General features: G+C 36.2%; 1 protein-coding gene across 1 annotated transcript in view; it reads right to left on the bottom strand.

The window, feature by feature from the left end:
* The window catches only part of LOC128635989 (coiled-coil domain-containing protein 170-like), a 214,938-nt gene that overhangs the window by 171,975 nt on the left and 26,393 nt on the right, over window positions 1-16,570 (bottom strand). Inside the window, exon 2 of the mRNA XM_053689065.1 lies at window positions 14,583-14,629. Within this exon, the coding sequence (XP_053545040.1) occupies window positions 14,583-14,629 (47 nt within the window). The remainder of the gene's footprint in view (window positions 1-14,582; window positions 14,630-16,570) is intronic.

Raw genomic sequence — 16,570 nt, 5'->3', positions numbered from 1 at the left:
ATATCCTGCATAGTAATTAGTGCCTGAGATAAGCATAAGACTATCCTACATACTAAATAATGCCTGGTAAAAGCATAAGGCTATCCTACATACTAATTAATGCCTGGTAAAAGCATAAAACTATCCTACATACTAATTAATGCCTGGGATAAGCATAAGTATATCCTGCATAGTAATTAGTGCCTGAGATAAGCATAAGGCTATCCTACATACTAAATAATGCCTGGTAAAAGCATAAGGCTATCCTACATACTAATTAATGCCTTGTAACAGCATAAGGCTATCCTACATACTAATTAATGCCTGGGATAAGCATAAGGCTATCCTATTTACTAATTAATGCCTGGGATAAGTATAAGCCTATCCTACATACTACTTAATGCCTGGGATAAGCATAAGGCTATCCTATGTACTAATTAATACCTGTGATAAGCATAAGGCTATCCTACTTACTAATTAATGCCTGGGATAAGCAAAAGATTGTCCTATGTACTAATTAATGTCTAAATAAGCATAAGGCTATCCTACCTACTAATTAATGGATGGAATAAGTATAAGACTATCCTACATACCAATTAGTGCCTGGGATAAGCATAAGCCTATCCTACATATTAATTAGTGCCTGGTATAAGCATAAGACTATCCTACATACTAATTAGTGCCTGGGATAAGCATAAGGCTACCCTAAATACTAATTAGTGCCTGGGATAAGCATAAGGCTATTCTACATGCTAATTTGTGCCTGGGATAAGCATAAGGCTATCCTACATACTAATTAGTGCCTGGGATAAGCATAAGGCTATCCTACATACTAATTAGTGCCTGGGATAAACATAAGGTTATCCTACATACTAATTAGGGCCTGTGATATGCATAAGGCTATCCTATGTACTAATTAGTGCCTGGGCTAAGCATATGGCTATCCGACATATTAATTAGTGCCTGGGATAAGCATAAGGCTATACCCTACATACTAATTAGTGCCTGGGATAAGCATAAGGCTACCCTAAATACTAATTAGTGCATGGGATAAGCATAAGGCTATCCTACATACTAATTAGTGCCTGGGATAAGCATAAGGCTATCCTACATACTAATAAGTGCCTGGGATAAACATAAGGTTATCCTACATACTAATTAGTGCCTGTGATATGCATAAGGCTACCCTACATACTAATTAATGCCTGGTAAAAGCATAAGCCTATCCTATGTACTAATTAATGCCTGAGATAAGTATAAGGCTATCCTACGTACTATTTAATGCCTGGGATAAGCATAATGCTATCCTACATACTAATTAATGCCTGGTATACAAATAAGGTTATCCTACATACTAATTAATGCCTGGGATAAGCATGAAGCAATCCTATCTACTAATTAATGCCTGGGATAAGCATAACGCTATCCTACATACTTATTAGTGCCTTGGATAAGCATAAGGCTACCATACATACTAATTAGTGCCTGGGATAAGCATAAGGCTACCATAAATACTAATTAGTGTCTGGGAGAAGCATAAGACTACCCTACATACTAATTAATGCCTGGGAGAAGCATAAGGCTACCCTAAATACTAATTAGTGTCTGGGAGAAGCATAAGAGTACCCTATGTACTAATTAGTACCTGAGCTAAGCATAATGCTATCCTACATACTAATTAGTGCCTTGGATAAGCATAAGTATATCCTGCATAGTAATTAGTGCCTGAGATAAGCATAAGGCTATCCTACATACTAAATAATGCCTGGTAAAAGAATAAAACTATCCTACATACTAATTAATGCCTGGGATAAGCATAAGTATATTCTGCATAGTAATTAGTGCCTGAGATAAGCATAAGGCTATCCTACATACTAAATAATACCTGGTAAAAGCATAAGGCTATCCTACATACTAATTAATGCCTTGTAAAAGCATAAGGCTATCCTACATACTAATTAATGCCTGGGATAAGCATAAGGCTATCCTATTTACTAATTAATGCCTGGGATAAGTATAAGCCTATCCTACATACTACTTAATGCCTGGGATAAGCATAAGGCTATCCTATGTACTAATTAATACCTGTGATAAGCATAAGGCTATCCTACTTACTAATTAATGCCTGGGATAAGCATAAGATTGTCCTATGTACTAATTAATGTCTAAAGTAAGCATAAGGCTATCCTACCTACTAATTAATGGATGGAATAAGTATAAGACAATCCTACATACCAATTAGTGCCTGGGATAAGCATAAGCCTATCCTACATATTAATTAGTGCCTGGTATAAGCATAAGACTATCCTACATACTAATTAGTGCCTGGGATAAGCATAAGGCTACCCTAAATACTAATTAGTGCCTGGGATAAGCATAAGGCTATTCTACATGCTAATTTGTGCCTGGGAAAAGCATAAGGCTATCCTACATACTAATTAGTGCCTGGGATAAGCATAAGGCTATCCTACATACTAATTAGTGCCTAGGATAAACATAAGGTTATCCTACATAGTAATTAGGGCCTGTGATATGCATAAGGCTATCCTATGTACTAATTAGTGCCTGGGCTAAGCATATGGCTATCCGACATATTAATTAGTGCCTGGGATAAGCATAAGGCTATACACTACATACTAATTAGTGCCTGAAGTAAGCATAAGGCTATCCTATGTACTAATAAAGACCTGGGATAAGCATAAGGCTATCCTACATACTAATTAATGCCTGGTATACGCATAAGGTTATCCTACATACTAATTAATGCCTGGGATAAGCATAAAGCAATCCTATGTACTAATTAATGCCTGAAGTAAGGATAAGGCTATCCTACATACTAATTAATGCCTGGGAAAAGCATAAGGCTATCCTACGTACTAATTAATGCCTGGAATAAGCATAAGACTATCCTACATACTAATTAGTGCCTGGGATAAGCATAAGGCTATCCTACATATTTATTAGTGCCTTGGATAAGCATAAGACTACCCTACATACTAATTAGTGCCTGGGATAAGCATAAGGCTACCCTAAATACTAATTAGTGCATAAGATAAGCATAAGGCTATCCTACATACTAATTAGTGCCTGGGATAAGCATAAGACTATCCTACATACTAATTAGTGCCGGGAATAAGCATAAGGCTATCCTACCTACAAATTAGTGCCTGGGATAATCATAAGGCTATCCTACATACTAATTAGTGCCTGGGTAAACATAAGGTTATCCTACATACTAATTAGTGTCTGTGATAAGCATAAGGCTACCCTACATACTAATTAATGCCTGGTAAAAGCATAAGCCTATCCTATGTACTAATTAATGCCTGGGATAAGTATAAGGCTATCCTACGTACTATTTAATGCCTGTGATAAGCATAAACTATTCTACATACTAATTAATGCCTGGTATACGCATAAGGTTATCCTACATACTAATTAATGCCTGGGATAAGCATAAAGAAATCCTATGTACTAATTAATGCCTGGAATAAGCATAAGGCTATCTGACATACTTATTAGTGCCTTGCATAAGCATAAGGCTACCATACATACTAATTAGTGCCTGGGATAAGCATAAGGCTACCCTAAATACTAATTAGTGCCTGGGATAAGCATAAGGCTATCCTACATACTAATTAGTGCCTGGGATAAGCATAAAACTATCCTACATACTAATAAGTGCCTGGAATAAGCATAAGGCTATCCTACATACTAAATGAGTGCCTGGGATAAGCATAAGGCAATCCTACATACTAATAAGTGCCTGGAATAAGCATAAGGCTATCCTACATACTAAATGAGTGCCTGGGATAAAGATAAGGTTATCCTACATACTAATTAGTGCCTGGGATAAGCATAAGGCTATCCTACATACTAATTAGTGCCTGGAATAAGCATAAGGCTACCCTAAATACTAATTAGTGCCTGGGATAAGCATAAGGCTATCCTACATACTAATTAGTACCTGGGATAAGCATAAAACTATCCTACATACTAATAAGTGCCTGGAATAAGCATAAGGCTATCCTACATACTAAATGAGTTCCTGGGATAAGCATAAGGCTATCCTACATACTAATTAGTGCCTGGGATAAGCATAAAACTATCCTACATACTAATAAGTGCCTGGAATAAGCATAAGGCTATCCTACATACTAAATGAGTGCCTGGGATAAGCATAAGGCTATCCTACATACTAATTAGTGCCTGGGATAAAGATAAGGTTATCCTACATACTAATTAGTGCCTGGGATAAGCATAAGGCTATCCTACATACTAATTAGTGCCTGGAATAAGCATAAGGCTATCCTACATACTAAATGAGTGCCTGGGATAAGCATAAGGCTATCCTACATACTAAATGAGTGCCTGGGATAAGCATAAGGCTATCCTACATACTAATTAGTGCCTGGGATAAGCATAAAACTATCCTACATACTAATAAGTGCCTGGAATAAGCATAAGGCTATCCTACATACTAAATGAGTGCCTGGGATAAGCATAAGGCTATCCTACATACTAATTAGTGCCTGGGATAAAGATAAGGTTATCCTACATACTAATTAGTGCCTGGGATAAGCATAAGGCTATCCTACATACTAATTAGTGCCTGGAATAAGCATAAGGCTATCCTACATACTAAATGAGTGCCTTGGATAAGCATAAGGCTATCCTAGATACTAATTAGTGCTTGGGATAAAGATAAGGTTATCCAACATACTAATTAGTGCCTGGGATAAAGATAAGGTTATCCTACATACTAATTAGTGCCTGTGATATGCATAAGGCTACCCTACATACTAATTAATGCCTGGAATAAGTATAAGGCTATCCTATGTACTAATTAGTGCCTAGGATAAGCATAAGGCTATACTGCATACTAATTAGTGCCTGACGTAAGCATAAGTCTCTCCTATGTACTAATTAATGCCTGGTATAAGCATAAGGCTATCCTACATACTAATTAATGCCTGGTATATAAGCATAAGGCTATCCTACATACTAATTAATGCCTTGGATAAGCATAAGGCTATCCTACATACTAATAAATGCCTGGTATAAGCATAAGGCTATCCTACATACTAATTAATGCCTGGTATATAAGCATAAGGCTATCCTACATACTAATTAATGCCTGGGATAAGCATAAGGCTATCCTACATACTAATTAATGCCTGGGATAAGCATAAGGCTATCCTACATACTAATTAATGCCTGGGATAAGCATAAGGCTATCCTACATACTAATTAATGCCTGGGATAAGCATAAGGATATCCTACATACTAATTAATGCCTGGTATATAAGCATAAGGCTATCCTACATACTAATTAATGCCTGGGATAAGCATAAGGCTATCCTACATACTAATTAATGCATTGGATAAGCATAAGGCTATCCTACATACTAATTATGCCTGTGATAAGGATAAAGCTATCCTATAAACGACAAAAGAAACAGAGCACAACTCCAATTTAAATGTGTTTAATATAATGCCTTGGATAAGCATAAGGCTATCCTATGTACTAATTAGTGCCTGGGCTAAGCATATGGCTATCCGACATATTAATTAGTGCCTGGGATAAGCATAAGGCTATACACTACATACTAATTAGTGCCTGAAGTAAGCATAAGGCTATCCTATGTACTAATAAAGACCTGGGATAAGCATAAGGCTATCCTACATACTAATTAATGCCTGGTATACGCATAAGGTTATCCTACATACTAATTAATGCCTGGGATAAGCATAAAGCAATCCTATGTACTAATTAATGCCTGAAGTAAGGATAAGGCTATCCTACATACTAATTAATGCCTGGGAAAAGCATAAGGCTATCCTACGTACTAATTAATGCCTGGAATAAGCATAAGACTATCCTACATACTAATTAGTGCCTGGGATAAGCATAAGGCTATCCTACATACTTATTAGTGCCTTGGATAAGCATAAGACTACCCTACATACTAATTAGTGCCTGGGATAAGCATAAGGCTACCCTAAATACTAATTAGTGCATAAGATAAGCATAAGGCTATCCTACATACTAATTAGTGCCTGGGATAAGCATAAGACTATCCTACATACTAATTAGTGCCTGGAATAAGCATAAGGCTGTCCTACCTACAAATTAGTGCCTGGGATAAGCATAAGGCTATCCTACATACTAATTAGTGCCTGGGTAAACATAAGGTTATCCTACATACTAATTAGTGTCTGTGATAAGCATAAGGCTACCCTACATACTAATTAATGCCTGGTAAAAGCATAAGCCTATCCTATGTACTAATTAATGCCTGGGATAAGTATAAGGCTATCCTACGTACTATTTAATGCCTGTGATAAGCATAAACTATTCTACATACTAATTAATGCCTGGTATACGCATAAGGTTATCCTACATACTAATTAATGCCTGGGATAAGCATAAAGAAATCCTATGTACTAATTAATGCCTGGAATAAGCATAAGGCTATCTGACATACTTATTAGTGCCTTGGATAAGCATAAGGCTACCATACATACTAATTAGTGCCTGGGATAAGCATAAGGCTACCCTAAATACTAATTAGTGCCTGGGATAAGCATAAGGCTATCCTACATACTAATTAGTGCCTGGGATAAGCATAAAACTATCCTACATACTAATAAGTGCCTGGAATAAGCATAAGGCTATCCTACATACTAAATGAGTGCCTGGGATAAGCATAAGGCAATCCTAAATACTAATTAGTGCCTGGGATAAAGAAAAGGTTATCCTACATACTAATTAGTGCCTGGGATAAGCATAAGGCTATCCTACATACTAATTAGTGCCTGGAATAAGCATAAGGCTACCCTAAATACTAATTAGTGCCTGGGATAAGCATAAGGCTATCCTACATACTAATTAGTGCCTGGGATAAGCATAAAACTATCCTACATAGTAATAAGTGCCTGGAATAAGCATAAGACTATCCTACATACTAAATGAGTGCCTGGGATAAGCATAAGGCTATCCTACATACTAATTAGTGCCTGGGATAAGCATAAAACTATCCTACATACTAATAAGTGCCTGGAATAAGCATAAGGCTATCCTACATACTAAATGAGTGCCTGGGATAAGCATAAGGCTATCCTACATACTAATTAGTGCCTGGGATAAAGATAAGGTTATCCTACATACTAATTAGTGCCTGGGATAAGCATAAGGCTATCCTACATACTAATTAGTGCCTGGAATAAGCATAAGGCTATCCTACATACTAAATGAGTGCCTGGGATAAGCATAAGGCTATCCTACATACTAAATGAGTGCCTGGGATAAGCATAAGGCTATCCTACATACTAATTAGTGCCTGGGATAAGCATAAAACTATCCTACATACTATTAAGTGCCTGGAATAAGCATAAGGCTATCCTACATACTAAATGAGTGTCTGGGATAAGCATAAGGCTATCCTACATACTAATTAGTGCCTGGGATAAAGATAAGGTTATCCTACATACTAATTAGTGCCTGGGATAAGCATAAGGCTATCCTACATACTAATTAGTGCCTGGAATAAGCATAAGGCTATCCTACATACTAAATGAGTGCCTGGGATAAGCATAAGGCTATCCTAGATACTAATTAGTGCTTGGGATAAAGATAAGGTTATCCAACATACTAATTAGTGCCTGGGATAAAGATAAGGTTATCCTACATACTAATTAGTGCCTGTGATATGCATAAGGCTACCCTACATACTAATTAATGCCTGGAATAAGTATAAGGCTATCCTATGTACTAATTAGTGCCTAGGATAAGCATAAGGCTATACTGCATACTAATTAGTGCCTGACGTAAGCATAAGTCTATCCTATGTACTAATTAATGCCTGGTATAAGCATAAGGCTATCCTACATACTAATTAATGCCTGGTATATAAGCATAAGGCTATCCTACATACTAATTAATGCCTTGGATAAGCATAAGGCTATCCTACATACTAATAAATGCCTGGTATAAGCATAAGGCTATCCTACATACTAATAAATGCCTGGTATAAGCATAAGGCTATCCTACATACTAATTAATGCCTGGTATATAAGCATAAGGCTATCCTACATACTAATTAATGCCTGGGATAAGCATAAGGCTATCCTACATACTAATTAATGCCTGGGATAAGCATAAGGCTATCCTACATACTAATTAATGCCTGGGATAAGCATAAGGATATCCTACATACTAATTAATGCCTGATATATAAGCATAAGGCTATCCTACATACTAATTAATGCCTGGGATAAGCATAAGGCTATCCTACATACTAATTAATGCCTTGGATAAGCATAAGGCTATCCTACATACTAATTATGCCTGTGATAAGGATAAAGCTATCCTATAAACGACAAAAGAAACAGAGCACAACTCCAATTTAAATGTGTTTAATATAAAAAGCCGACTGTAATATTATATGCACTTACAGAAAAGCAAGAAAAACAAGGGTCAGTGTGTACTCCCGGTATAGAGGACCCACTGGATGGAGGTTGTATCACCAGTTGACGTGACTGCCGTCAAACAGTCCACAGGTGAGTGTTATGTCCCACCCGTCACTAGTACTGGCGTTCCCAGCTATGGGATTCAAAAGTGTACACACGCTTTCTCGTCACCTCAATGCGTTCCCCCCCGAGTCTCGGCCAGGCTTTCTCAAGAGGGATCAGGAATCTGATAGAGAATAATTATCCTATGATCCTTTAAATACTATTGTCCATGCGCCCCCTATAGCACTTACATCCATAGCACAATACTCAATAAAAAAAACATTGTAACCAACATGTTTCAAAATAAAAACATGATACAAAATTCATATATCAAAAAGTACCTAACGTTTCAACAATTCTTCGTACTATAAAGAATTCAATCTAAAAAGAAAACTATGCATAAATTGAAAAATAACTTAATAAACAATTCATATTTAAGTAATATCTAAACATTTTGTTCATTTCATATATTCCAATTGCATATTTTTATTAAAGCCAACTCCAGATAGTGATGCAGAATGTGTATGTGTATATACAAATATACACATTTGACAGAATCACAAACAACAATCACATGTACAAATGTATAGCCATATCCACATTAAAGGGACAGTCTACCATAGAATTGTTATTGTTTTAAAAGATAGATAATCCCTTTATTACCCATTCCCCAGTTTTGCATAACTAACACAGTTATATTAATATACTTTTTACCTCTGTAATTACCTTGTATCTAAGCCTCTGCAGACTGCCCCTTATCTCAGTTATATTAATACACTTTTTACCTCTGTAATTACCTTGTATCTAAGCCTCTGCAGACTGCTCCTTATTTCAGTTATAATAATATACTTTTTACCTCTGTGATTACCCTGTATCTAAGCCTCTGCAGACTGCTCCTTATCTTAGTTATATTAATACACTTTTTACCTCTGTGATTACCTTGTATCTAAGCCTCTGCAGACTGCCCCTTATCTCAGTTATATTAATATACTTTTTACTTCTGTGATTACCTTGTATCTAAGCCTCTGCAGACTGCCCCTTATCTCAGTTATATTAATACACCTTTTACCTCTGTGATTACCTTGTATCTAAGCCTCTGCAGACTGCCCCTTATCACAGTTATATTAATACACATTTTACCTCTGTGATTACCTTGTATCTAAGCTTCTGCAGACTGCCCCTTATCTGAGTTATATTAATATACTTTTTACCTCTGTGATTACCCTGTATCTAAGCCTCTGCAGACTGCTCCCTTATCTCAGTTATATTAATACACTTTTTACCTCTGTGATTACCTTGTATCTAAGCCTCTGCAGACTGCCCCTTATCTCAGTTATATTAATACACCTTTTACCTCTGTGATTACCTTGTATCTAAGCCTCTGCAGACTGCCCCTTATCTCAGTTATATTAATATACTTTTTACCTCTGTGATTACCTTGTAGCTAAGCCTCTGCAGACTGCCCCCTTATTTCAGTTCTTTTGACAGACTTGCATTTTAGCCAGTCAGTGCTGAGTACTGGGTAACTCCACCGGTGTGAGCACAATGTTATGTATAGGGCACAAATGAACTGGTGCTGCCTAGCTGTCAAAATGCAATGAGATAAGAGGCAGCCTTTAAAGGGATAGTTTACCCAAACACTTTCCTTTAATTTGTTCCTAATTATCCATTTTACCTGCTGGAGTGTATTAAATTGTTTAAAAATAGCTCTTTAGCCTTTATATTGGCATTGTAAATAGTTGATTTAGCCTTTAGTATCCCTACCTATACTTAAAGTTTCTATACCTAGGTATAGGCTATTGATAAACTATGTAAACACAGCCAGCAGAAGAAATTACACTCACAGTGGGAGGTGGAAGAGATAAAGCTCTAAAATGTTCATTTTCAATTCTTCTTTCTACGTATTGTACAGAGATAAGAAAGGGAAGCATTTGAGTGATAAGATAACTAGATCTGATCTGTCTGCAAGCTTAGCCTATTTTGATGGGCTGTGGTTTCAAAGAGCAAATCCATTTATTTTGCAAAAAGAAGCATAAATTAGCAATTTCTCATACATTTTATACGCTGCAGTCATGGGGAACACATTCAGGGAAAAACTATTTTACTGTGATCTATCCATTTAAGGGCTTAGAAATTAGCATATGAGCCTACCTAGGTTTAGCTTTTAACAAAAAATACCAAGAGAAAAAAGCAAATTTGATGATAAAACTAAATTGGAAAGTTTGTTAAAATTGTATGCCCTATCTGAATCAGGAAAGTTTTGTTAAAATTTAGATTAAAAACAATTGACGGACCCAGCTTGCATTTTTTTCCAATAAATATTTTTATTTTCAGTTCCAATGTAGAAGTAAATAACTTGCTAGAGCACAGCCTGGGAAGTTGTAAGAACAGCTGATTTAGAAATTGCCTATTACCTATTTGATAACAACATTCAGTAGGTTCTTCCTTCTTTTATTTAATAGACAAAAAAGCAGACTAAAAATCAGCTGGCCTTGTATTTGAAGCGTGTAAACAGCACATTAAAGGGACATTATACACTTGATTTTTCTTTGCATAATTTTTTTGTAGATGATCCATTTATACAGCCCATACAGTTTATTTATTTATATATATTTATATATATATATATATATATATATATATATATATATATATATATGTATATATATATATATATATATATATATATATAGTTTTGCTTATTTTTAAATAACATTGCTCTGATTTTCAGACTCCTAACCAAGCCCCAAAGTTTTAGGAGAATACCAAGGTATACCTACTCCAGCTTGCTCCTGTTTGTGTAAAGAGTCTTTTCATATGCAGAGGAAGGGGGGGGGGGAGTGTCTGTTATTATCCAGTGGGTGTTCTAGCGAGCTAAACTGGGAGCTTCTAAGTAAGTTTTTAAATGGTTTTATAGTGGATTTTTATGTGCATATTATTCTTTATAGTGGTGTCTATTACATGCAGTTATATGAAAATTGGTGTATTCTGTCCCTTTATGCACAACCAGTGCTGGATGTTTAGGAAGAGGTATTAGCAGCAGATAAAAAGTATTATGTCCCTTTATAGGTCCGCAGTTGTCTCGTCTTATACAGGTAACCTTATCTCTAGAATGATATTGGTCTTTGAGGTCCCTTGGAGTGCCAAATACACAGACATGCAATAGCTGGAGCATGAATAAATATAAGTAGTGTTTAATAAAGAAATAAAATGATACACTAATCACCTTTGTTCATTCAAGTTTCAGAATGTATTTTCAATTTCCATGTGTTATTTAAAGATAATATCTTCTGAATGTGCTGCTTTGTTTAAAAAAAATGTGTGTTTTTTTCAGCAGTTTTAGCTAAAACATAAAAAAACAGACAGACATATAAGGAAGATAGATAGATAAATAGATCGATAGATAGATAAATAGATAGATAGATAGATAGATAGATAGATAATAAATACACAAGGCTGAGAAAAGAATAAGCAGTGAAATTGTTAAAAACATAATTTTCATGAAATTAACGGTAGATAATTTTGAAAGCTTTTTGTAGCAAAGATTGTGTCATATTAACTATAGCGCATATCGTGCACAATAGTAGCTTACAATCTGGGGCCTTACTGGGAAAGAGGCGAACGGGGGAGCTACTATGGGTGCCTTGTGCATGAGATTGTTGTTCAATTATATTCTTTTTTTTTTTGGAGGGGCGGAGTCTGGCAGTCTCAAATGCTGTTGAAAGGAACCCCACGTGCCATAGATTGCAGTGCCCTGAACTTGAAACTGTACAAAGGAAGCAACTACCAGACTGGTACATGGTTTAAACAGTAAAACTTACAAGTCAATAATAAAAATAACTGTTGTGCACACCTACTGTTAATAAAAACACAAAAGTAAATAAAACTCCTATTAAAGGGATAGTAAACACCAAAAATTTTATTTAAAAAGATAGATAATCCCTTTATTTACCAATCCCCAGTTTTGCATCAACGCTGTTATAGAAATATACTTTTTACCGCTGTAATTACCTTGTATCTATGCTTCTGCTGACTGCCTCCTTATCCCAGATCTTTTGACAGACTTGCATTTCAGGCAATTAGTTCTGACTCTTAAATAACTTCATGTGCATAAGCATAATGTTATCTATATGAAACACATTAATTTATATATATTGAATATTTTTTACCTATTTACCGATGCGTTGATAAGAGCAGCTCTCCCACCCGCCATCTTGTCAAAATGATTGACAGATGACGATTTGTAAAATAACGAATCCTTGTTTTCCCCCGGGGCGTTCAGCCCCTTTGCTTAAACGTCAAGGCTTGGGGGAAAACAAGGATTGGTTCTTTTACGAATCGTCATCTATCAATCAATTTGACAAAATGGCTTATCATCGCAGCGGTAAATAGGTAATAATTCTTCAATATATATAAATTTAAAACATTTCATGAATTAAACCCTTCTTAATTTTAAATGTCTATGCAATGCCGTGGGGCAATATTTGGGTTCAATTAGACCTTTTATTCGGTTCATAAGAATCTTCAATCCTCAAAGAGAAAAATAGAAACAAAGAATCATAGCACAATTATGTATACAAAGTATCAAATCTTCCTTTAAGTGAGGGTAAACTTTGATGAATGAAAGCCCATTTTTTTTAAATACTAATAAAAACAGGGAAACTTTCATTCATCAAAGTTTAGAAGGCAGCTGTTTTGATTAAAAACTTACCTTTGTTTTTTTCACAGCCAGAACAGCTTCCCCCACATGGAGATCCTCTCTTCACACGTCAGCAATGACTAATCCTGCTTCCTCCAATCACAGCGTGGCCTCAGGCAATGACTACTCTGGGGGGAAAGCCGTGATTGGAGGAAGCTGGATTAGTCATTGATGACGTGTGAAAAGAGGATCTCCGGGTGGGGGAAGCTGCTCTGGCTGTGTAAAGAAGAGAGGTAAGTTTTTAATCTTTGATGAATAAAAGTGTTTTTAATAGTATTTAAAAAAAACAGGCTTTCATTCATGAAAGTTTACCTTCACTTTAAACACATACTGGTACTCACAGTATTATGAGCTACACTTAGCTCAAGTATAAAGCACAATAGATAATCCTCTCAGGAATCCAGATCTTTCCATACAATATTAAGGGTTGTCCCCTTGTTCTGTTGTGAGCAGAGTTGCCCTTTGTGTGACAAATAATATATGTAAAACAGATTTAAAACCATATTCATCAGAGAACATACAGCCACTATTTTGGGGTGAAAAACAGTAACGTGACTATACAAAACTCTGTCCTCAATGAGAACAAACAACAGCCGTTACAACAGCTTCAGTACGCAATTACAGAGTTCTAATTGTTTTCTGGTCCAATCCCTTTTTTGTGTCTATCTCCCCTCCAGCTATCCGACGTACGTTTCACCGCCGTCTGTGGCTTTTTCAAGGATGTGTGTTCTTTGATGAATTTGGTTTAAATCTGTTTTACATACATAATTTGTCACACAAAGGGCAACTCTGCTCACAACAGAACTATAGGTCATGACCTAATGATGTTTATCCTTATGTTTAGGGTGTTGGAATCATGGGGCTACATTTAGTAAGTTGGATATGCAACCACAAGTTAGTAAGTAGCTAAGTTAAATAGTCCCAAACTGATTATTTCCGGATGACTGACAAGCCCTGTTTTTGTGCCATTGGTAAATACGAGTGGCAGATGCTGTCTTAAAAGTCTTGAACCTTGAGTAGACAGCTTGCCTGGTGGGTACCTTGTCTGTCTGCAATTTGTTAAAAAAGGGGCAATGAAATGACTTTCAATGTTATTATTATTGGTTATTTGAAAAGTGCCTCCAATTTCGTAGCTCTGAACTTCTAATAGAGAAGAAAAATACTGTAAGGAAAGTGAAACATGTCTGGGATATGTATAAGGTTTTACTAAGAATGAATGAATTAAGCTTATTTGTCAGAATGAAATATAGGAAGACTTATGCTGTAAAACTTATGTTTCTATATCCACATTGTGGCACAGACAGACCAGCTACAAGTAGTCATGAGAAGTTACTTTTTTAATATTAACATTACAATTTTACTTATAGAAATTCATATGTGTGTAACGTACCTTTTCTTTGGTGAATACTTCTCTTTCTTTTTACCATATAAGTTCTCCTTGTCATGAAAAAACAGGGGGAAAAAATCATTCATTAAATGAAACAACTCACACTAGAAAATGCAAACAAGTAACCTTTGTTATATGTCTTCAAAGCATTAACATAAAAGATCAACAGTAAAATGGTCTTATGTGCTAGAGCCGTTTCTTATCGCTTGATCTGAACTATGGGCGTGATCACAATCCTTTAGGAAACTTTAATGATATTCTACAAATCATTCCAGAGCAGCTATTCACTGCTGATCCTAAGCTGAACACAGTCAATGACTTGTGGCTACGTACATATGCAGCCTTTGATTGGCTCAGCTACCATGTTCATCTCTTGTCCAAAAGTGCATTGTGGAGGTTAAACACATGGTTATGAACAAGCAAAAGTGCAATAATGATGTTCTAGCACATTAGAGTATTTTATAATTGTTCCTTTAACGAATGAAAACTCAAAATTAAACTTTACTGTTTCAGGTGTAGGTGATATCGTTGCCGATAATTTGCAGGTATAAAACAGTACAAATATTAGACATGTGCATGGCGAAAAAATTCGGTTCGGATCGATTCAGATTTTTTTGAATTTCGGTTTGGAGCGATTCGAATTCGGAAAAATTTGAATCAATTCGGTTCGGATTTGTTTCGGATTCATTCGGATTCAAATAAATTCGGTTCGGATTTGTTTCGGATTCGGTTGGATTCAGTTGGATACGGTTCGGTTCGGAAATTCAGTGTTAGGTGGGATATTAGACTAGTATTATCATATTATGTACTAAATTCGGCTGAATTCGGTTCGATTCGGCTCGGAATTTCGGTAAGTGTTAGGTGGGATTAGACTTATACTGTACAATACTAGTGTAATCCATGGCCATCCGAATTTACCAAATAAATCCGAAGTAATTCGGATTTATTCGGTAAATTCGGCAGTATTTTAATTTGGAAATTCGGTTTGATCCGAATCGCCGGATTTTCCAAATTTTCTGAATTTCCGAATCGATCCGAAGCGAATCACACATATCTAACAAATATTGACATTGTGATTTAAAGGGACAGTCTAGTCCAAAATAAACTTTCATGATTCAGATAGAGAATGTCATTTTAAACAATTTTCCAATTTACTTTTATCACCAATTTTGCTTTGTTTGCTTGGTATTCTTAGTTGAAAGCTAAACCTAGGAGGTTCATATGCTAATTTCTAAGCCCTTGAAGGCCGCCTCTTCTCTCAGGGCATTTTGCCAGTTTTTCACCACTAGAGGGTGTTAGTTCATCTGTGTCATATAGATAACACTATGCTCACTCCCATGTAGTTATTTGTAAACCAGTTCAGGGTAAAATGGATGTCTGTCAAAAGAACTGAAATAAGGGGGCAGTTTGCAGATGCTTAGATACAAGGTAAATACAGAGGTAAAAAGTGTATTTATATACCTGTGTTGGTTGTGCAAAACTAGGGAATGGGTAATAAAGGGATTATCTATATTTTTAAACAATAACAATTCTGGTGTAGACTGTTCCTTTAATCATTTGTTCTCTGTCTTGTTTGCTGGCTACAGAGACTTTTAGGCCTAGATTTAGAGTTCGGCGGTAGCCGTCAAAACCAGCGTTAGAGGCTCCTAACGCTGGTTTTGGCCGCCCGCTGGTATTTGGAGTCAGTGATTAAAGGGTCTAACGCTCACTTTACAGCCGCGACTTTTCCATACCGCAGATCCCCCTACGCCATTTGCGTAGCCTATCTTTTCAATGGGATCTTTCTAACGCTGGTATTTAGAGTCGTTTCTGCAGTGGGCGTTAGAGCTCTAACGACAAGATTCCAGCCGCCTGAAAAAAGCAGGAGTTAAGAGCTTTCTGGCTAACGCCGGTTTATAAAGCTCTTAACTACTGTACCCTAAAGTACACTAACACCCATAAACTACCTATGTACCCCTAAACTGAGGTCCCCCCACATCGCCGCCACTCGA

Source organism: Bombina bombina, chromosome 1 (genome assembly GCF_027579735.1).
Source record: "Bombina bombina isolate aBomBom1 chromosome 1, aBomBom1.pri, whole genome shotgun sequence".
Lineage (NCBI taxonomy): Eukaryota > Metazoa > Chordata > Amphibia > Anura > Bombinatoridae > Bombina > Bombina bombina.
This window is presented reverse-complemented; position numbering and strand designations above follow the sequence as displayed.